Genomic DNA, 24,219 nt, shown 5'->3' with positions numbered 1-24,219 from the left:
TTTTACAAATTTTTTTTTTTTTTAATGTTGCGCTTTTTTCAATGTGAAATGTACACCGAATGGAAATTTTGGTGCCAAAACCGAAAATGAAGGATGTACTACGCCGAAAACCAAAACTGTTCCCAAAAATGACAGTTTCTAAAAAATATTTATATTTTTATATATAATTGTATTCAACTTTTTAAGTAATAGCATCAATTTAAATTAATATGAATTTACCGTTGGCTATTATTGCCACCTTTAGTGCAAGAAAGGTCAAGAAAAATGCAGTCTCTACCCATCTCTTGCATCGTGTCCACAGTCTCTGACCATTTCTTGTATCATGTCTGCAATCTCTTACTTAAACTTAAACGCACTGCTAATAGTATTAGCAAAATTTCAATTCGGTGGTCTAGTAGACATGAATACAGGAGATGGTCAGAGACTGCAGACCTGATACAAGAGATCAATGCAAACTTACCAGTGCCCATCATATGCAGCCTACCTGTGCCCAGCAGCATCACCAGTGCCCGTCATATGCAGCCTACCTGTTCCCAGCAGCCTCACCAGTGCCCATCATATACAGCCTGCCTGTGCCCAGCAGCCTAACCAGTGACAATCATATGCAGCCTATAATTTCTGATACCAATTACTGTGCAGCCTGCCTGTGCCCAGATCAGCGGCGATCTCCGTGTGCCACGGAGCTGGATTTGAATTACCCGGGTTGCAGTGACAATGTCCCACCTCCTGTGATCACGTCACACTGATTCAGTGTCCTGGTATTGGATCAGTGTGCCGTCTGTCACAGGAGGCGGGACATTGTTACTGCAGCCTGGGCTATTCAGCTCCGTGACACACGGAGATCGCGGCGAGGAGAGGAGGAGGGAGGGGAGAAGGAGGAAGTGAAGGACTGGGTGGCATTGATGACACTCACGCAATGGGCGGCACCCAGGGCCGATGATTTTCGGCAGCCGAAATTTAGGTGCACCTCTAGTAAATTGTTTATAGTTTATAAAATAGAAATAAATAAAAAATCAGCAGGAAAATAATAATTTAAGGAGAATAAGGACTTAATAAGACTGATTAGAGTAAATTAAAGGCATTGTAAAGTCAGAAGTTTTTTTATTTTTAATACATTCTATGCATTAAGATAAAAAGCCTTCTGTGTGTAGCAGCATCCCCAGCACCCCTAATACCTGACCCCCATCTCCTGATTGGCTGAGACACAGCAGCTGGCTCCCACGGCTGTCAAAGTCAGTTAGCCAATCGGGCAATGGACACAGAGCTGCAGCTTGGCTTGGGTGCCCCCATAGCAAGCTGCTTGCTGTGGGGGCACTCGACAGGAGGGAGGGGCCAGGAGCAGTGAAGAGGGACATGAGAAGAGGAGGATCCATGCTGCCCTGTGTAAAACCACTGAAACAGAGCAGGTAAGTATGATATGCTTGTTATTTAAAAAAAAAAAACGAGACTCTACAATTACTTTAAGGTTGGGTTCACACTGATGCAATGCGGGAAACCCTGAGAATCCAGAGCGGGTTCCCGCATCGCACCTATATCGCTGGCCTCCTAGGGAGTGATTCTAACTGGGGGGGGACTGATGAGGGGAGGAGACCTCTGTATAAGGAACATCCGATCAGTTCTCCTCTCCCCTGACAGGACGTGGATCTGTGTGTTTACACACACAGATCCACATCCCGGCTCTGTTAACGAGCAATCGAGGGTGCCCTGTGGACATCGGGTCCCCAGCGATGCGGCGCGCGCATGCGCGCTCTCCACAATGCCAGGAAGCGGAAGACGTCATATGACACCCACCCGGAGGGATAAACGGTTCCTGCCGCCTTCATTTTACAATACGGTGGTAGGGAACTGGTTAATGAGGGCTTAAACAGAGGAACAATTTAATATAAAACAAAAAAATATTTATTTTTATTTTTTTACTTGACAAGGTTGCTTTAAACTGGCTTAATTTACAGACCGAAGTTCATCCCTTTGATCTGTAAATGAACAGAAAGATACAATGTTTCTTTTTATCTCCTTCAGTGCTGAGCAATGTTGTTGATAAACATTTCCGGCAGCTTGTTTTTTTTTGACAGCTGTGAGCAGGGAACTGCTCTGCACTTGTTACATAAATCGTGGAAATGCTGGATTAAGATCATGTAGGGGGTTTAATCGAGATCATGATCTGTTAATGATCAATCGTGAAGCTCTGCCGCTTTCCTTTTTATCCTTAGTTAAATCCCTTTCACAGGGTGTTGCTCACATTTTTCCCCCTATACATCCCCCAGTGACTCCTTGGAATCTCAACTGGTTCTGTCAGTTCTCTAGAAATTGCCCTTTTAACCTATTAGTGATATTCCCCTGCCTGCTTTTCACTCACAAAGTTGCCTTCCTCGTTGCCATTGCTCTTGTGAAGCAAATTTCTGAGTTTGTGAGCTTAACCTGTAAATTACCTTTTCTTGTGCTACACAGATAAGGTTTTCTTTAGGCCTAAGACCTCTTCTTCCCAAGGTGGTTTCTTCCTTTCACCGTAACAAGGACAATGTTCTCCCATCTCTGTTCCATTAAATCCTGAGGAGATTTGCCTCTACTATCTGGATGTGGTATGCCCTACAACTTTTTAGACAGACTGTTTTTTGTCATTCCCGAGAGTCCCTGCAGTGGACAACCTGCTCTTGTTCCACTATCTCCAGGTGGATTTAGAAGCTCATCATTCTAGACTTTAGACTTTGAGGCATGATTTCACCTTTCTATGCTAGTTTAGTTAGTGCTTCCTGGGCTTTTCAGCAAGAGGGCATCTGTTTTTTTTATCAGGTGGATATTTGGATCTCATCTCCTGTCCACTTCTATTTTAAGGTTCTTCAGATGATGTAAGCTCCATTAAGCACCTTCTGTTAACCTGTTGTTCATTTGGGTCTGTAATGCCCCGTAAACACGATCGGACCTTGAGCGGACATTCAGACAACAAAATCCATGGATTTTTTCCGACAGATGTGTGTTCAAACTTGTCTTGCATACACATGGTCACGCAAGTTGGTCATAAATTGCAAACGTCAAGAACGTGGTGACGTACAAAACACGTACGACGAGCCGAGAAAAATGAAGTTCAATAGCCGGTGCGGCTCTTCTGCTTGATTCCGAGCATGCATAGAACTTTGTGCATCAGAATTGTGTACACACAGTCGGAATTTCCGACAACGGATTTTGTTGTTGGAAAATTTGAGCTCCAGATCTCAAAATATGTGTGACGGATATTCCGATGGAGCCTACACACGATCGGAATTTCTGACAAAAAGCTCCCATCGAACATTTTCCGTCAGAAAATGCACCCATGTATACGGGGCATTAGAGTTTGTTTGCTGTATTACCCACCCCTCAGTTGAACTGCTTTTGGATATCTGATTGTATTCTATTCTGTCCTTATAGCACCTGCAGTGTCACAGAGGTATGATACAAAGACAACACATTCTACATTTGTGTGTAGCTTTTAAAGACCAGTGATGTAAAACTGGGAATACAATAAAATATTTATATTTAATACATTTTTTTCTTTTGAGAATTTCACAATTTTGTAATGATTTATATTTGCCTAGTAAATTGTTAGTAAAAGCATTCACTTTTACAATAACTAAACTTGCATGCGTGAGCTGCTGAATGCCCTAGACACAAATATATTGGATTCCTTTACGTACGATGAAAGAACTCCTCTTTTAGCATGAGTAACACTCATTCAGAAAGTATATTTTGATTAAATCCCTTTATTTAGCATGGTAAAGTCAATAGTGACATCTGGCCCTTACTACTGTAAATGATCAGCAGGGCCTGCTGGGAATATGAAGCAGCTCTGGCAAACCAATACTTGCAGTCACATTCTTCTTTGTAAGGAATGACATAATTCTTCTCTCAGTTTTTTTTTATCAGTTAACAATGGCATTTATGTTTGACATGTATCTAAAATTAAAACATGTTTTATTTTTGTATAGAATAGGTAAGAACCCCTTTTGGTTTTTGAGAAAAGCAGAAATGGGTTAAAATAATACAACTGTTGAGATGCTGCATTTTTCTTAAAGTAATTTTTTGTTTTGAATCAAAGTGGGGAAAAATTAACATTTCTGTCAGGGATTTATTTCTGTTTGTGACCCTATTGGGGAGACTTTCCCTTTCTTTTTGTCCCCAAACAAATTTTAAATTTTTTGTTGGCCCCCTACAATATGTGGTGTAATGGGAAAAGGACCCCAGCCAAACAGTACTGGGGACAGATCTGGTCTATTACATTTCATTGTTCAATAAATACCTCCGCTTTAGGCTGGGTTCACACTAGTGCAAATTGCATGGGGGTTTTCTCTGCATACAATTCGCACAGCAAGAGATTTTGACTGGCTCTCTATGGAGACCGTTCACATATCTCTGTGGTGGCTTCGTGTGACTTTCAAAAATTCAGGCTGAAATCAGACCTGAAACAGTGAATGAGGATGCACCGGAATCCTGCTGTGAGCCGCTGCCTGCTCATATGTGAACCCAGCCTAAGAATCCAGTCTTAAGTTACTTATGCGCTGGAATATGGTCCCACAACAAGTGGCGAGGTTCATATCTTCAGTGTCAGGATTTTGCTTTAACAGCTGCCAGACTCTGGGTACCCTTTGACATATATGGTGGACCTGTCATAAATCAGAAGATTTTGAAGAGGGTTATACTAACTGGGGAGAAATATAAAAAAAAAAAAAACTAAAGCCTTCTACACACTACTAGTTTTTTTTCTTTTTGTTAAACTCAGCAGGGCTGAACGGAAGAAAAAAACAGCTCAGGAGGAGCCGCCTCCGGTCAGAATGCTGATTGGGAGTGGATCGGTAGACCTTTTTTCTGTCATGCCCCTTCAACAGATGCCAGCCAAACAGCCGGCTTCTGTCAGACCAGCTGTAGTACATATGGGCTGAGTGTCGGCCGGTTTCTACTGAACCGGTATCCCATCATATAAGGTCCCCCATCGGATAGTGTCCGCTGGGTACTGCGCATGCGCAGTACACAGCAACACAGATTCCGAAAATAGCCGAGGATGAACGGCGCCTGCGCCGTGAGTCCAGGTTCTAGCCCCATCATCCAAGTGGACATAGAGTAGGAATAAAAAAGAGCCAAGCGCAGCGAGGCTGAGCCCGAAGCGTGGCGAGCGAAGCTCGCCCGTGAGGGGCCCTCTAATTTTCCCAACCCTGTGTCCGCTTGGATGGTGGGGCTACCACCTCCACTCACGGCGCAGGCGCCGTTCAGCTTTGGAGATTTTCCGAAGCTTCTTCTGCCCCGTACTGTGCATGCTCAGTACGGGGCGGACACTATATGATGGCAGGACACTATCTGCCAGAACACCAAACACAGAATACCGTCCGACATTCAGCTTGTGTGTACTAGGCTTAAGGATGCTCTACCGATTATGAAACCAAAGCACTGTTCAAATACCAAGTTCATCTTCCTTACTTTCAAATGTGTATGGACTTCCTGGATAGAACATTACTTTCCCAGGGACTTTGATCACTTGCTACTGACCATCTGCCAATCCCACAGGACTAGCTCTACCCCTCACCTACCTCGTCTCTCTAGTGTGTCCTACATTTCTCTTATTTCTCTTCACAATCTACTCTACTAGTTGGTGACTAAAGCACAGCTAAGGTTAACTGAAAAGCATCGCTCAAATGCTGTTGTGTAATCCACCTGCTGGTTCCACAGCTGTCAGGTGCTGGGCTGCTGTTAGAGCATTTCCGACTCAATGTGTAACTGCAAAAGAAATTGCAGATCCTGTGCACTGCAATCATGAACCACAAAAACCATCATTCTCAGGAAGGCTTCAGCTACTTCTACCACCCATCAGACACATGTTTTACCCACTAAGGACCCTACGATTAAGCACTTATCAGGGGAAACGCATTAGCTGGTATGTCTAATGGGTGAGAGATGTAGCTAAAGCTTTCCTGAGAGCGCTGTTTTTTGTGGTTCATCATTGTGGTGTGTGGCATCCGCAACTTTCTTTGCAGTAGCACAGCCAAGATGTTTTATTTGACTCTCCACTAGAAGCTACTGGATGTGTATGAGAGTTGAGGCTTTTTCAATCCCAGAATATTATTGTTCAGTGCACAAAGGGTCCTCTAGAATAGGTCAAATGGATGCATTATGTTTGTTTTAAAGTTTATCTGTATTTAAACTGGTCTTTCAAAACTGGATGAGCAATGCAGTAGCCGGTATCCTCAGATATCTGCTGGTAGTTGCACTTTTTTACAGTTTTCCACGAGCCATGAAACCTGTGGCACTTCTTTATGCGATTGTCATTTATAATCAAAGCACTAAACCAAACCGCAGTAACCAAAAACCACTGGCATGCAGTCAGGCTCCGGCTTAGCCAAGGTTTAATGCAAAGGAATGCTTAACTTAGTCCTGTCTCCTGGAGGCTTCTTCCCCATTGTGCCTCCAGTGCCACACAGCCACTTCTCTTTTCTGGTTGTGCGGCCACCACTTCTCAGACATCATCATGTACAATGCAGGACCAATGATCCTGCATTGCACATGTTGACATTGAGAGCCTGCCAACATTGTGTTAGCATAGGAGAGAGCAAGCTCCCAGGGTAGTAAGGAATAAGGTAAGTAGTCCTCTACTTTAAACCTCTCCTAGGCTAAATAAGTATTTAAACCTTGCCATCTGGGAGAGGGTGGGGGGAACATACTACTAATATTTTACAGCAGACTGGAGTCACACTTTGAGTCCCCTGTAATTACTAGATGTCAGATTTCTCTAACAAAAAAAAAACTATTTCACCAAAAAAAAGAAAAAAAAGAAAATTTCAGAAGGTTTTTTATATAAATTTCCTAGTTAATTCAACTTTTGATGTCTTCTATATAAAATTTGTAAACGGCTATAACCCATATCAACCAATCAAACAGCATCTTTCACTACAAGGTGGGAGTTGTTTGTTTGCAATGAATTATTGTACTTTGTTCATCATCAAATTACTGTGAAGGCCATTGTGGGTTTTTTTTTTTTTTTTTGTGTAAATGTTTGTTCATTGAGTTTATAAGTTTACCAGGAGGTCAAAAGCCTATTGAAGAATTACAATAAAGCACTACTTGAGTAACAAGCATTTAGCTTGTGCTACTTTTGGGTACTCTGGTTTCTTCCCATGCCTGTAGGTTAAAGTGGTTGTAAACAATCACCCTGTAAAACAACCAATTTAGTTTAAAACTGAAATGAAAGTCAAAACATCTGTGTCTAGATATTTAAAAAAAAAACATGATAAATACCTTTTTTTCCTTCTGTTATAAGTGTTTACCTAATCTCTGTTCTCAGCTGCATAAGATCTGGGGAAGGAGAAGCAACAGGACACTGAACTCTCCAGGTGAATGGCTGTGCATGAGTGTGTGTGGGGGGGGGGGGGTGCAGGATAAGTCTGATCATCGGAGGAGAGCATAACTCGAGAACTGACCACGGCGTGGTCAGTTTATAATAGGAAAGCAGGAGGACTAGCAGCAACACCAGGGATTTCACACAAAGGAAGAAATATAAATAGAACAGGATACTATTCCATTCAAGTACATGGTACAACAGGCACATATCAGAAATATGAAATACTGGGGTAACAAACACTATAAGAGGTAATTCACATTCTGTGGGGTGATACTATTAAGCACTGGTCACTGCTAGGGCACAGAAAAAAATGTTTTTTTGCATATCCTATTGACACTGCAATGCAGCCCGGAGACATGCTGCATTTTATCAGGATTGCACGTCACTGTACAGTAGCCCATCACATTATGCTGCTGTACAGCAACATGACTGAAGTATTATTTTGTAATCTTCAAATAAAGTTTGTACAACACAAAAGAAACTCTGTGATGCACTGAATCGCGCCCTACTGGAGTTGGAATGGACAGTTGCTGGAGTGGTAAAGTGATCTGACAGCTGTCCCGCAAATTCAGCCTAATTGTCTCAACTGAGTGTGTCCAAAATAGCTGCCCCAAGCAGGTGCTAATGATCATCAATTTCATATGAAGGTTGAAGTACAGTCATTAACTGAAACCGAAACAGCTGTTTATGAGGCTTATAACTGGGTAAGGAACAGCCAAACTCTGCTACTAAGGTGAGGTTGTGGTAGGTTCATGTCACAGGTCATATACCATAGCAAGACTGAGCATAGCAACATGAGACAAGGTAGTTATACTACATCAGCAAGGTCTTTCTCATGCCACTGGGGTTTCAAGGCATGCTGTTTAAGCTCTTTTGAAGAAGCTCAAAAATGTGGGCACCAATTAGGACCATAGACGCAGTGATTGGCCAAGGAAACTTCATTCAGCAGATGTAAGGCACATCATGCTTACTTTCCTTCGATATCAGAAGATGTCCAGCAGTGCCATCAGCACAGAACTGGCGGAATCCGGTGGGACCTAGATATACCCATCTACTGTCTGGAGAAGTCTGGCCAGAAGTGGTGTTCATGGAAGAATTGTGGCCAAAAAGCCATAACTCCAAAATGGAAACAAGGCTAAGCAACTCAACTACGCATGAAAACATAGTGCAGTGCAGAAAAATGGCAGCAGGTACTCTAGATTCATAAGTCAAAATTTGAAATATTTGGCTGTAGCAGGAGGCAGTTTGTTCACCGAAAAGCTGCAGAGAAATAAAATAATGAGTGTCTACAGGCAACAGTGAAACATGGTGGAGGTTCCTTGCAGGTTTGTGGCTGCATTTCTGCAAATGGAGTTCTGAGAAATACAGGCAGGTATTTATCCATCATGCCATACCATTCGGGAGGCATGTGATTGGCCCCAACTTTGCTCTGCAGCAGAACAATGACCCCAAACATACATCCCGTGTCATTAAAGCAGTGTTAAACTCGAAACAAAAAATGTATTGTATTGCAGCTTGACAATCCTTATATGTGGTGGCTGCATTCGTTTTCTTTTCTATGTCTCTTTCCCTCTGTTTTAAGTGATCTGACCAGTAACACACCTCCTTTATTATTGAGACACAGATCTGAAGGAATGAACATAGGAAGCACAGCTAGCATCATTGTCAGTCTGGAGGTTGGGTAGTGTTAAAGTGGTTAAATGCAAAGTGATAAAAAAAACTTTCTGTATGCAGCAGCCCCCCTAATACTTACCTGAGCTACTTACTCTCTCTCCTGAGATACAACAGTGGCACCATTGGTTCCCACTGCTTTCAATCAAAGTCAGTGAGCCAATTAGGAGAGAGGGTACGAGGACACAGAACAGCGGATCGACCCAGGTTCCCCCCATAGCAAGCTGCTTGCTGTGGGTGCACTCAGCAGGAGAGGGGGGCTAGGAGCGCCTGGAAGGGACCCGAAATAAGGAGGATCAGTGCTGCTCTGTGCAAAACTATTGTACAGAGCAGGTAAGTATGACGTGTGTGTTACTTTTATAGAGAAAAAAACAAGCGTTTAATATCACTTTAAATGTACTAGCAGATTTAGAGCCACTAACAAATTTAAGCCAAACTCCAGCTCACACTTTATAATCACTTGCAACAAAGAGTTTTTCTTTCCTTTTGGGATAAAGGTTTTGCATGCATATATAAAATAAATATGATAGGTTTAATCACCCCTTCCAGTGTTAGGTGGTCTCATCCATGTAAACTGATACATTCTGCTGGAGAGTTTGTGCTGTGAAATACAACAGACTTGCTGGCTGAAATACCAGATGAAAATAGAAGAAAAAAAAGCCTAAAAAGGGAAACTAATGCAGCAATCACATCTAAGAATTGATAAGCTGCAATATAATAAATGTTTTCTTTTGGGTTTAATACGGCTTTAAGAACTATCTTAACCCCTTCATGCCTAAGCCTTTTTCTAACACTTGTTGCTTACAAGCTAAAAATCACAATTTTTTGCTAGAAAATTACGTGGAACCCCCAAACATTATATATATTTGTTAGAAGAGACCCTAGATAATAAAATGGTGATTGTTGCAATATTTTATGTCACATTGTGGCAAAAAAACAGTAAAGTTAGCCCAATTCTTTTGTATAATGTAAACCATAATGTTATTCTGAAATCTGTAAATGGATAATTAACATGTCGTGCTTTAAAATTGTGCACAGTTTAAAAATTTCTACAGGCTACCTATTTAGAGGTACAGAAGGAGGTGTTCTAGAATTATTGCACTCACTCTAATGATCACGGAAATACCTCACATTGTTCAGGTCTTCGGCCAGCGGGTGGACATGCTGGCTAGTGGCTTGGGCCTCCTAATGGAATGGGAGAGCCCAGATGACCCGCAGGAGGTGGGGGGATATCCCCTCCCACTGCTTGTAATAACAGCCGAGCGACGTTTTAGCCACATTGGTTGTTAGTTGAAGAAAGCCAACTGTCCACACTAAAAAACGGTATCGGGTGATGCCTGCAGCTGCAGACATCACCCCGGTACAACCCCTTAAAGTCAAAGGCTGCATATTTGTCTTATGTTGGCATGAAGGGGTCAAGCATAATGAAGAACAAGGTGTCTTGGAATGCCTGGTTCACACCTATGCAGTTTGCTTTTAATCCGTTTTTGCAGTGAAGTTTGAGTTTTTGCACGCGCATTTGTCATGCGGTTTTCCCATGTTTTTTGATGGGTTTTGCTTTTTTTTTATGCTTTTTTTTTTTTAAGGCAAGATGTTTTTGTTGTTAGGAAGATTAAAAAACGCATCACTTGCATTTCTGCAGCATGTCCATAAAATGCCTCTAATAGTGCAGTATATCCAACTAAATTTATTGTTTAAAAAGTATTCCACTCACTTGATTAATAATAAAAAAAATGCATGTCAGTATATCCCAGTATTACCAACCAGCAAGATGGCCGCCATGTCCTTATGTGCGATAACATCACACATCTCCAACTCCTCCTCTCAGGAGCGACGACAACGTAATTTGCTGACGAAATATGTAGGGGTGTTGGAGACATGATGTCATCGGGATGTGGCGGCCATTTTGCTGGTTGGTAATGCTGGGATATACTGACTCAAGTGAGTGTAATACTTTTTAAATAATAAATTGAGTTAGATATACTGCACTGAGAGGCATTTTATTCTTCTTTACAATATTGGGAAATCATCGGAGAAGCTGATTGAGCGTACCTATGAGAAGGGTGGCAAAATAACCCCATGGAAGATCTTTCCAGGATTGTTCTCAGACTGTGCATTTGACCTTCTTATGTGCGGGTCCACTTTTGATGGTAAGCGACAGTGTGTTGGGCTGACCGAGGTAGTTTTTCCTTCCCTTTGGAGCACCCAGCTGTGAGTTGTTTAAACTGTTTCTACCAAGCACTTTTGGATTCATTCTGGAGAGGACTCTTATTCCCCTCTTTTTAAGTTTTAAAATATTGGATGTGGACATCTGATTGCATTCTTAGCGCTGCACTTTTAGTGTATTAGTGTATGTTAATGGCCAATGGCAGATACTGGAGACCAAGGCTAATGTTGACCACTGTCATATGTTTTGGAATGACAAAAGATGCTATTGTACGAGGGACACAGACCAATGATAACTACATTCTCCTGTAGACCATTAAATAATGAGTGTATGACCATTTGTCATTATTGGCCCACACACAGTTCAAATAAAGGTAGACAAGGTCTGAAATCTACCATTTGTAGATATTCTGCATGTGTAGCTCATACTTTCCCTATGTAAACAGGAGTGGGATCCACTGTTGCCTAAAAGGAATGGCAAACATTCTCGTGTTTCTGTACAGATGACTGAACTAAAGAAGTTAACCCTTGTTTATTTATTAGGTGTCAATTGGTTCATCTCAACTTGAGTTATGATTTTTTGCATGGAACCAAAGTATTTGAATGCTAAGACTTTTGTTCATCATAGAAACACATGTTTAATCATGTAAAAGAGGGAAATAATTGTAGAATGGGTTTAACATGCTGCTTGGGGCACTGCATCTGTCAATAATGTTACTTTTTTTTCATTTGTGTTTGTGCCAGATAATGTTGTAAAGGCCATAAGGACTGATGACAAATATAGTAAATTACCAGATTTTTGTGTTTCTCGTTGTAATGTTTTACTTTGGGCATTTCCAGTTAATTACGTGCTTTACTGTGTGAATATGTACACTCAGAGGCTAGCTCCAAAACGTCCCTTTGGTTAACTGGATACTGTTTTACAGGAATGATCACGTGTCTGAGGAATACTTAAAATGACTTAAAAAATGAAATATCAAGTAAAATTTGCAGGTACCTAGTGGGCAAGTCTCTTCCGTTATACCAAAATGTGGGGCCATGATGATCTTCAAAGCTGCAAACCTTTCTGGTAGTGTAAAAGTTTGTTGCTCCCTACTGCCTCCCACTTATTCATTTTGGACCATCACTTTGATGCTTCAGTGGTCTATTCAAAAGTTTAGTAAGTAGGCTGGTGTGAACAAGCTTTATCACAACCAGGAATTGCCTGTTTCGTCACATATGGCGACCCATCACATTTGGCTACCCGCTGGACTGCACATGCACGACGCCGCCGTATGTGTTGATCTGTGCTTGCGCAGAATTTTGTGGCCACGCCCCTGAGCCCAGGTTCAAGCCCCACCATCCAAGTGGACAGAGAGTTCGATTGTAATTATTCCGAGCGAAGCGAGGCTGTGACCAAAGCGTGGCGAGCGGCCCTGTGGCAAAGTGGTGTCTTACAACAGTGTTGGAACGCATATGGCGGTGTCGCGCATGCGCACCCCACCGGGTAGGAAAATGTGATGGGTAACCGAATGTGACATGACACCTACTTTGGCAATCACAATAGCTCAACATTTGAAGTTGGGATTTGCACGTTTTGCTTTTAGCACAAGTACCAGGTTTGCAAATTCTACTTTAAGTAACCCCATAGATTTAGACATTTAACTTCGTTACCCCATCATGGAGATAAGTGAAGACTGAAAGAGCTGGATCCCTGCATTCTTTTTATTTCAGCAACAAATTAGAATTACAGACGTTATACAGGTCTGGTGAAAGAATTTGCACCTCTTATTAATTGACCTCTTATTATTTTGGAGGGTAACTCCTTCTGGAAAGCATGTGGACTTATTTGTGGTGTTAGAGCACCAGATCTGCATAATTCACCAGTTATATGGCCTATTCACAATATTACCAATAAAGTGAAACAAATTGTGAAAAAAATGGTGAAAAAAATATAAAATTGTCAGCACGCTGGTAAATAACGAGCTTATAAAACATAAAATGTAAAACACTGTGAAGCCCAACAGTATTATATAGAAGGCAAAGAAGAACCGTGCTATTCTAAGTGCCTAGATCACTCTAGGTGCCATATATCAGGTGCTAAATATGCTGGTATCAACTAAAAAAATTGCATAAAAGCTAAACGTGAATACAATAATAAAGTGCAAACCAAAACACATAATAAATCAATTGACAAAAATAAAGATTGCTATTGCAAAAATAAAAATAAAAGTACAAATAAAAATAAAAATAACAATAAAAATTGCAATCAGTGAAAGTCCCACACTTATAGAAAAACCAGTGTGTTTTGTGCAAAAAGATGGGTAACTGGTGAATGACAATGGATAATGCTGATTATCTTCAGTGATTATCTTCATAAAACACAACTGCTTCTCCCAGTGCACAGTGAGTAATAATGTGATTGCTCTCACCAGAGCTCTTACCCCTACAGGGGTGGAACAGCCTCCACAGTATAAGCCACTGTGCTGCTTTCTGGCAATGGTTTGATGTTATCCTGGAAAACGACTGCAAAATGTGTTTTTCTGTCTGCCCGCCTGTTCAGAATTTATCACCTCACTTTCTGTCCCAATGAGAATTGGATTTTGAAAATGTTGGGTTGTTGTAGAAACAAGGACTGGTGATAAAGCATCAGTGGAGACACCTTTTTCCCCATAATAACTCTTAGCCCTTGTACACACGGTCGGATATTCCGATGGAAAATGTTCAATCGGACCGTGTTGTTGGATAATCCGACAGTGTGTGGGCTCCATCGGACTGTTTCCATTGGAATACCCGACGGACAAAGTTTTAGAGCTGGGCTATAAAATTTTCCGACAACATGATCCGATCAAACTTTGTCCGATTGTTTGTAGAGAATTTCCGATCCGACAAAGTGCCACGCATGCTCAGATCAAATTCCTAGACCAAAGCTATTGGCTACTAGCCTGAACGTAGTCCTGTCGTAACTAAATTACGTCATCATGTTCCGAACGATCGGATTTTATGACAACTTTGTCCGACCGTGTGTATGCAACACCAGTGTCGGACAAAATCCGACGGATTTTGTTGTCGGAATGTCCGTGTGTGCAAGGGCTTAGAGGAGTGAATTTCCCTTCCTAGAGGTAGATTTCCTCTTACTTCCTGTTGTCTCCCTCCGTTTGTAAATCGGAGGTTTGTAAGTAGGGGACCGCCTATGTATGTATCTATCTATCTATCTATCTATCTATCTATCTATATATATATATATATATATATATATATATATATATATATATATATATATATAATTTTTATATGTAGATGGGTTTTGATTGTAATTTAAAGGGACAGCGCACCTTTTTTGCTTTTAAGTTGTACATGTGTTAACATATCCTTACACTAGTTAGCAGCTTTCCTGACTTTGTATTTTCATTTTATTTTTTCCAAGCTTAATATGAATCAGTTAATTAAAACACTTAATATTTTACACCGACCATAAAGAGTATTGCTTGCATTTATATGTAAAGAATTTACAAGCTAATTTGCTGACAATTATAGGTCCACATAGCACACATGAAGGCAGACCTACAGTCACGATATAGAGATTTTTGTTAAATTAAATCTGTGCTAAGAAAAAAAATGGGCTTTTGTAAACCTTTCCTCTGGAAAATGCATTGGCTTCAATAAGGAAATCTGACCTTACTGACTTGCCAGAGACAGCCAGGCAAGTAGAATTTTCAGGAGTCTTATTGACAGACATAATCTGTGGTAATGTCTTGAGACCTAACACATTTGTGATAAAAAATAAATAAAATAAAAAGATTGAAAAAATGGTTGACGTGCATATTTAATTGCATGTCTTTTTCTTTCAGTTTTCACCCTTTCAACCAAGTGTTTTGGCATCATGCTCCTATGATTTCACCGTGAGGTAGGATATTTTTTCAATATTAAAACATTTATCCGTCTTAATATTCAGCGTTCTGCTCTGGCACATTGTAGTGTTATTACTGGGTCCCTGGAGCTTTTTGTGTTTTCTGTACTCCTCATATCTGTGTACAGTATTAATTGGATTCTCAATGATAACAGCTCTTGCGAAGGTAATCTCCTCTGACAGGTGCTGTTATAAACATTTTCCCACAGTTTTACAGGGTGACGTTCAACATGCACATATAACTGAGGAATTAGTGTGTGCAAGTTTAAATTACGGTAGAAAATTACATTTGTTTTTATGTAATAGATGTAGGTCTCAAAGCTATATATGCATTTTGGGTGCTTATATGAGTGCATCCAAAGTTTGTGCTACCAGTAACAGTTTGTGTATATTGCCTCCAAGGACATCATTGATGTCACTGACTACTGGTCTGATAGTATTGATGGTAAACAAACCAATCAAAGAACTCTTTGAAAGCCTCCTTTCTCATTGTATGTAATTTAGTATCTGTAGTAAGATCATTATAGTATTTGTTCAGCTGCTATTAAATGCCAAGTCCACTTCAAATTAATATTTTTGTTATTGGTGAATGTGGGTAAGAGGAATTATTTTATTAGACGGGCAGTGAATGTTTAATAAATATGTAAAGCCCTGCATAAATTGACCGCGCTGTATAAGTACCTAAAATCAATATTAGACAACATATTTCCTTTCTAGTGCTTCCTACGCCTTTCACTGTCAATTATGCCCCTTTCACGCTGGGGCACTTTGCAGGCGCTACAGTGCTAAAAATAGCACTTGCAAAGCACCCTGAAACAGCCGCTGCTGTGTCTCCAATGTGAAAGCCCAAGGGCTTTCACACTGGAGCGGTGCGCTTGCAGGATGTTAAAAAAACACTCCTGCAAGCAGCATTTTTGCAGCGGTGAAGGAGCAGTGATGTACAACACATATGGCGGGACTAGAAAAAGGAGATCATTAGCCAGTAGCCAATAACTTCCATCTCGTAGTTGAATCTGAGCATGCGTGAGTTTTTGCGCGTTGGAATTGCATACACACGATCGGAATTTCTGAAAATTTTTCCGTCTGGAAAATTGAGAACATGCTCTCATTTTTACTGGCGGGAATTCGGCCAGGTAAATTCAGATGGAGCCTACACACGATCGCATTTTCCGATGAAAAGCTCTCATCAGTCTTTTGCTGCCCGAATTTCCGATCGTGTGTACGCAGCATTACACTTCAAACACAGCAGAAGGCTGAAAATTGGCATATTTGTGTGTATTTTTTGTAGTCAATATAATTTAGGCTCCGTTCACATCTCTGCGTATGGTGGCAACAATCGCGGTAAAAATGCACTAATAGAAATGCGGGTCGGCCTGTCGCCCAAAAGAAACTCCTGTATTTCTTTTAGTAAGGTAGAAAATGAGCAACAGTCTCAGCTGTCATGTGCAGGTTTTTATATATGTCTTCCAGCCTGTACTGCTTATTATTCTGGAGTTCATTAATTACAGTTCTGGATCTAAAGAGAGTTATTTAACTGGCAGCAGAGGTTAGGTATTCTTTACATTCCTCATTTTCTTCTGTGCATCCCTCGTTTGCAGTATTGTGTTTAGGTTGACAATCTGAAGAAAGACCATATGACAGAGGCCCAGGCACCTATACTTTTGTCCTTCAGCTTCCAGACCTTAATAAGCACAGTTATCCAGAACTGTAAAAATGCAGTGTGTGTACTTAAAGGGTTACATTTTCAGTCAAAATTTAAAGATGAACTAACACCCACATCATTCCCTCAGTCCCTGCTGTACATACCTTGCTGTGTGTAAGTCAGAGCTAAAGTGTTTAGAGCTGCTAGCACAAAAAAGAAATACAATCTCATAATACAATATACACACTATATACACACTTTTGTAGCGATCAGCTAAACTACCATATTTATTTGCGTATAACACGCACCTTTTCCCCCGAAAATAGGGGGCAAATCACGGGTGCGTGTTATACGCGATAGTGTACCTCGGAGGGGAAGGAGGGGGACGAGCGCCACCAGAATTCACAGAGCCGTCATTTCCTGTATAATTGGCTCTCACTCATGTCTGATGTCACACACGCAGTCTCGCCTCTGCCACCGGCATTGGACCAGTGTTCTGTCAATCACAGGAACTGGTCCAATGCCGATGGTGGAGGCGGGACTGTGTATTGGCTGCTCACTGAGAGCCGAATAAACAGGAGATGGCGGCTGAGTGATTTCCTGCATGTGAGATGGTGAGGCTGCAGATGGGCATCAGGCTGCATTGATGGGAGATGGGCACAGATCAGGCTGCAGATGGGCACAGATCAGGCTGCAGATGGGCACATAGGATGCAGATGGGCACAGATCAGGCTGCATTGAGGCTGCAGATGGGCACATATCAGATTGCATTGAGGCTGCAGATGGACACAGATGAGGCTGCATTGAGGCTGCAGATGTATTTGATAGTGTAAAAATACATAAATAACAGCAATTCATGTATTGTACAACAATAGTCAAAACTGTTTATATAGCGATATTCACATCTAAGTAATACATTCATATATCATCCAATGGTGTTCATATATACAGTATCTCACAAAAGTGAGTACACCCCTCCCATTTTTTAAAATATTTAATTATATCTTTTCATGTGACAACACTGAAGAAATTACACTTTGCTAAAATGTAAGGTAGTAAGTGTACAGCTTGTTTAACAGTGTAAATTTGCTGTCTCCTCAAAATAACTCAGCACACAGCCACTAATGTTTAAACCGCTGGCAACAAAAGTCAGTATACCCCTAAGGGAAAATCTCCAGATTGGGCCCAATTAGCCATTTTCCCTCCTGGGTTCCATGTGACGTGTTAGTGTTACAAGGTCTTAGGTGTGAATGGGGAGCAAGTGTTAAATGTTAAACCTGCTGTTATTCATTACATTCACTGGCAGTTCAACATGGCACTTCATGGCAAAGAACACTCTGAGGATCTGAAAAAAAGAATTGTTGCTCTACATAAAGATGGCCTAGGCTATAGGAAGAAGCCAAGACCCTGAAACTGAGCTGCAGCATGGTGGCCAAGACCATACAGTGGTTTAACAGGACAGGTTCCCCTCAGAACAGGCCTTACCATGGTCGACAAAGAAGTTGAGTGCACATGCTCAGCGTCATATCCAGAGGTTGTCTTTGGGAAATGGACTTATGAGTTCTGCCAGCTCTGCTACAGAGGTTGAAGGGGTGGGGGGGTCAGTCTGTCAGTGCTCAGACCATACGCCGCACACTGCATCAAATTGGTCTGCATGGCTGTCGTCACATAAGGAAGCCTCTTCTAAAGGTGATGCACAAGAAAGCCTGCAAACAATTTGCTGAAGACAAGCAGACTAAGGACATGGATTACTGGAACCATGTCCATTGGTCTGATGAGAGCAAGATAAACTTATTTGGTTCAGATGGTGTCAAGCGTGTGTGGTGGCAACCAGGTGAGGAGTACAAAGACAAGTGTGTCTTGCTAACAGTCAAGCATGGTGGTGGGAGTGTCATGATCTTTGGCTGAATGAGTGCTGCTGGCACTGGGGACCTACAGTTCATTGAGGGAACCATGAATGCCAACATCTACTGTGACATACTGAAGCAAAGCATGATCCCCTCCCTTCAGAGACTGGGCTGCAGGGCAGTACTCCAACATGACAACAACCTCATACACACCTCAAAGGCGACCACTGCCTTGCTAAAGAAGCTGAGGGTAACGGTGATGGACTGGCCAAGCATGTCTCCAGACCTAAACCGTATTGAGCATCTGTAGGGCATCCTCAAACGGAAGGTGGAGGAGCGCAAGGTCTCTAACATCCACCATCTCCAGGATGGAGTGGAAGAGGACTCCAGTGGCAACCTGTGAAGCTCTGGTTAACTCCATGCCCAAGAGGGTAAAGGTAGTGCAGGAAATTAATGATGGCCACACAAAATATTGACACTTTGGGTCCAATTTGGACATTTTCGGTTTAAATTTTTTTTATTGACAATAGGTACATACAGTACAGAGGAAACAACAATTTGTCTTGTATACAATGAAAAGAATAATAACAAAATGCACTCCAAACCACGTCAGGTTACGATAGAGTAAAGCAATGTAACAATACGGGGTAGATCAATCTGAAACCTAACTGATACCAGGCCTAGACACTACATCGTATGAGCTGAGACGTGTAGTGCACATTGGGGCTAGGACACTACCATGTACAAGTGAACAGAATAACTAGTTTTACGTTTGCAGAGAATTACAAGGCATTCAAACTACAACTAGTGTTGTCCTTAGTCACCACGAGGGCGATTATATACAACATGTGGGTACAATTAGAAAGAAGACGTTAAAGTAGAAGGCGAGATAGGTAGAAAGAAAGGAAAGGGAGAAGGAGGGAAGAGCAGGTGAGAAAGAGAAAAAGAAAAAAGGGGGGGGGAGGGGGGAAATAGAGGAGGGGTTTTTGAGGGAGGGAAGAAGAAGGGGAAGAGACAGGGTTCGGGGGTCGGTCGGCTCATATTGGGCACCCAAGGACCAGCAGTCAACTGTTGGGCAGAGGGATGCTTGCAACTACGGTTCTAGCAGGTGTCGATCAAAATTTGGGGGTAAATAGTGGTCAACCCATGGTTGCCAGATTTTAGAGTCAATTTGGACATTTTCACTTAGGGATGTGCTCACTTTTGTCGCCAGCGGTTTAGACATTAATGGTTGTTATATTGAGGGGACTGAAAATTTACAGTTATACAAGCTGTACACCCACTACTTTACATTGTAGCAAAGTGTAATTTCTTCAGTGTTGTCACATGAAAAGATATAATAAAATATTTACAAAAATGTGAGGTGTGTACTCACTTTTGTGAGATACTGTAAGTAAAAAAGGATACAATTGAATGTATTAGAATGTCCAGAAGTTGATGTAGTATCCAAAGATGAATCACTGTGATGTCCACTTACAGAAAATTATCAAGAAAGTGCGTCTTAATGCAAAAACAACATCACATAAAGCCTCCACCTTGATCCCCACACTGCGTTCCCCTATACTGATCAGGTATGGCTAGGCAACCCGTCTTGGGTGGAAAAGAGCTCACCACAAGGAGCACAAGAGTGGTATGATAGCATTTATTTTTAAATCGATAAAACATACAGCATTTAAAAACCACATGGATTCAAAGTAATACAGAGCAGCCGAACATATCAAAATGGCTGTCGATCTGGTACTCAGATAAGGCAGAGGGAAATCGGCATATAAAGCTCCTCCCTACATGTTTCATATGCATGCACGTCTTCAGGGGACCACCTACATTAACTTCTGAAATTGTTGCACCCCTTTTTACTTCTATATGAACACCATTGGATGATATATGAATGTATTGCTTAGTTGTGGATATCACTATATGAACTATTTTGAGTATTGTACAATACATGAATTGCTGTTTTTTTTAATGTATTTTTGAACTGATACCTCTGTGTGTGATGAGCTGTCAGTGCCCACACTGCCTATGTAGCAATCTGAAGATTTTTTATTCCCGCTCTTTTCCTTCTTCTTCCTGCAGTGTTTCCTGGACAGCGATGCTCTGTGCTGGCACTGACCAATTAGACTCACTCTAATCTATCCTTTAAGCTCTGCATGTATTGATGTATTGGTTCTATAAAATATATTTTATCCTGTTTTGGAATAAAGTTGCGTCTTCATGATGGGTGTGATGCTTTGACATTCGACTTTGTCATTTTTATTATTTGCTGGGTCCACCTAGCCACATTTCTAATTTCTTGCCAGATTGCTGCACTGGGGTTAATGCTGATAGAGCCCTGATGTCATTTTGCTGAGCAGAGTGTTGCACTGTGTGCTTTCTTTTCTGCCGTGACAGCATAAAGATCCTACCACAAGAGCCACATGGAAATTTGATCTCTGATCTGTCCATACTGCCTTTCTACAGTGATACTTGGTCACCTGACTATTTGACCCTCTGGTCTTGAGCAGGCGGTCTAGATTCCATGAGTACTTGAGGCCTTGCCTCCTACCTTTAGCCTGTGTTTAACCTACTGAACCTGCAACATGTCTGATACTAGATCCAGGGGGGTGTCACTTCTGCTATCCCAGGGTTTCCCCAACACATTGTCCACTCATTAGTGTCCCATAACCTGATATCATGTAGTTTTACAGTCTATGTTCTTCATGGAGTCCTTCTTTGATCTGTTGGGTGTTGTTGGGCCTTTGCTGCAGACACACTGGAATTTATAATTCAGACCGCCGAGTTGATTTCTGACTCTCATCGCACAGGCCGCAAGTGCTCTACTACTGCTTTCACGCAGTGCCTGATCCACCTGCAGCCCTAGTTGAGCCTGCCTTCACCAGGGGCTATTTGGCCTCAGTGAACATAGATGCCTATTTGCATGTCCTTCCTAGACCAACGGGGAATGGCGGTGAGCGGCGTGCTGATGTCACCGCCATTCTCCGTTGGTCTAGGAAGGACGGGCAGTGTGAGCGAGCGAGAGCCGGCCGGCTCGTTACTGTATATACACGCTTGTATGAGGCTGAAATTGTGAGTTTGCAATCTCTGTTTTATATTGTTTAAATAAAAGTTTTATATGGAGTTATGCTATGGGAGCCTTTCTGTTTTATCTCATTAAATGATTGTGGTGTAACGGGAGACGCTCAGAGGAGGGGATACACGAGTTGGAGATATCAGCAGTGTCTTTTAAATGGATCGGATTGATGGTTTTGTTTGTGAGCACGTATGATCTTCCTAAAAAGAGATCTTGTCAGCTGGTAAGCCTCACTGAATCTAGTGGTGGATGAATTCCTTTCTCTGGGTGCACTTTCTACATACTTTGAGGGTGTTTTGTACGGAGTCACCTAAATGGACTGAAGCCTTATCTTCTCATCTTTCTCCCCTTTTTTTGGACTGTTCACGTTTTTAATTAATTTATGTCCTTTTTATTTGTATTATTCATGGTTATATCAATATTTTGCACACAGGGTGGAAGAATTATGCTATGATAATGATATGATTTTGCACCATATGATTTCTAGCGCAGCTTTCCTTTTTTAGTTTATTTAAATACAGCAGTTTAGTTAAATTTTAATCCTGCAAACATTGTGGTTGGTTCCAAACTGTTGCTTGGAATATGTAGAGCTTGTCCTGGACACTTACTAGACCAGGGTGTTCCTTCCCCAGGAGAAGCTTCAGACATTCTACTCTCAGGTTTGTGTGCTCCAATCCAGGAGCTGTACGATTGTGGACCTTTTGGCCATTAGATTCAACAACAAACTAAGCAGGTTTCAGCCAGATCGATGGATTCACTGGTGGAAGCAAAGGATGCACAAGGGTCTTTGTGGAATCGGTACAGTTTTATCTATGTCTTTCCTCTCCTGAACCTGCTTCTTCGACTACTTACAGTATTAAGCTGGAGGGCATTCCAGGGGTTCTCATAGCCCTTGTGGGTTCTACCAGTCTGGATCAGCTGACCCAAAGATCAGTTTGCCACCTTTTTTCTTGTTCACTGGATTTAAGGGATAGGGACATTACTGAGAGTGTTATTCCTACAGTACTCAAAGCAAGTAAGTCATCCATCAAACATGAATAGCATAAGTTAGTACCATCAAGGGCTAGATCTCTGCATTTGCTATTCTGTTTCAGATACCTCCCACATTCTGATCAAAACTTTAGTACCTTTGTGCCCCCCCCCAATCAAATCTCATTTGCCTTTGTAGAATTTATATCTTGTCCTCAGTGTTTCAGAAGCCCCATTTGAACCTATCACCTATGGTAGGAAAGCGTCCAAACTGGCATCTTTTTCCAGCAAAGAACATTTTTAGATCCTGCAGAATAGCATAATGGCATTAAAATGGATGTAAACCCGATTCATAAAATTGGAGCTGGGCACATGTATCTGCAGTGATTTTTTTATCTCTCTTCAAAGCACTGTGTCCCACAGCTTTGTCCTGCTCCATTCTTCTGTTAGCCTGATAACTTTTGACACGCTCTCTGAGACGGGAGCCTAAAGTATGTGTCGGAGGAGGTTGCTATAAATAGATTAGCACACTGCTATACTATACACAGGCAACCTCTGCATGAGTGGGGGGGGGTGCCTTTCCTCCATTCAGCTGTCTCACAGTGTCTAGCAATAATCCCCTCCTAGAGGGGAATCAGGAAGAGAAAGTTATAATAGGATATGCACTTTCTAAACAGTGTATCAAGATGAAAACAGCAGATATACATGTAAAACTTCTGTAGGGAGATTTGTTCCATCTCGGTGTATCATCTGAGACTGTTCACTTCACTGGGTATATGGAGGGTTTACATCCACTTTAAGGCCCGGGCTTCCTTTTTTCCTACCTAAGGCGGTCCCTGCCTAGTGCATTAACCAGGATATTGTCCTTCTGTCTTTGTGTTTGGCTTTAGTTTTACGAGAAGACGATTAGTTACCATTCTTTGGATGTGGTCAGGGCTGTTGTTTAGGTTTCTCTCTGAGCCGCGGCTTCTTTTAGGAAGGCTAGTTCCATGTTTGGAAGCTCGCCCGCGAGGGGCCCTCTAAAATTCACAACCCTATGTCCGCTTGGATGGTGGGGCTACCACCTCCACTCACGGCGCAGGCGCCGTTCAGCTTCGGAGATTTTCCGAAGCTTCGTCTGCTCCGTACTGCGCATGCGCAGTACGGAGCGGACACTATTTCATGGCCGGACACTATACGGCAGAACACCGGTCTGCTGCAGAGAGACCACCATTGTTTCCACAGAAAGAGCATGGGTCCCACTCTGCAGCATGCTGGCAGGGGACAGGCTTTTCTTTTTAGGCTGTGGCTGATTTTAAAGAAAACAAATATAAGAATTGCACCTGGAATGTACAGTATTTTGATGATTTAAACTAAAGATTCAATTGGGCGTCAAGAAATGAAATGGAGTGTGCAGGCAGTTGATTGAGCATTGAGCCATTCACTTCATTCCCAGCCTAGCAAATATTCTTCCTGTTGTCACAATCACACACATGCTAAGGCCAGTTTGGGTGACAACTGATACATATGATCTCCATGTAAATAAGGTCTCTCGTGGAAGTTGAATGCAAGTCCCCAGTCTAGCAAGGCATCATTGCTTTCCCACTATGTTCCCCATGTTTAGCAAAA

At 41.8% G+C, this 24,219-nt stretch overlaps 1 protein-coding gene across 1 annotated transcript in view; it reads left to right on the top strand.

Moving 5' to 3' along the window:
* The window catches only part of PEX7 (peroxisomal biogenesis factor 7), a 367,801-nt gene that overhangs the window by 194,952 nt on the left and 148,630 nt on the right, over positions 1-24,219 (top strand). Inside the window, exon 8 of the mRNA XM_077486784.1 lies at positions 15,025-15,080. Coding sequence (XP_077342910.1) covers positions 15,025-15,080 — 56 coding nt within the window. The remainder of the gene's footprint in view (positions 1-15,024; positions 15,081-24,219) is intronic.

This window comes from Lithobates pipiens, unplaced genomic scaffold (genome assembly GCF_037356315.1).
Source record: "Lithobates pipiens isolate NorthernLeopardFrog02 unplaced genomic scaffold, aLitPip1_a1.2 Scaffold_18, whole genome shotgun sequence".
Taxonomy (NCBI): domain Eukaryota; kingdom Metazoa; phylum Chordata; class Amphibia; order Anura; family Ranidae; genus Lithobates; species Lithobates pipiens.
The sequence above is the reverse complement of the archived record's forward strand: the minus strand, read 5'-3'. Positions and strand labels throughout refer to the sequence as shown.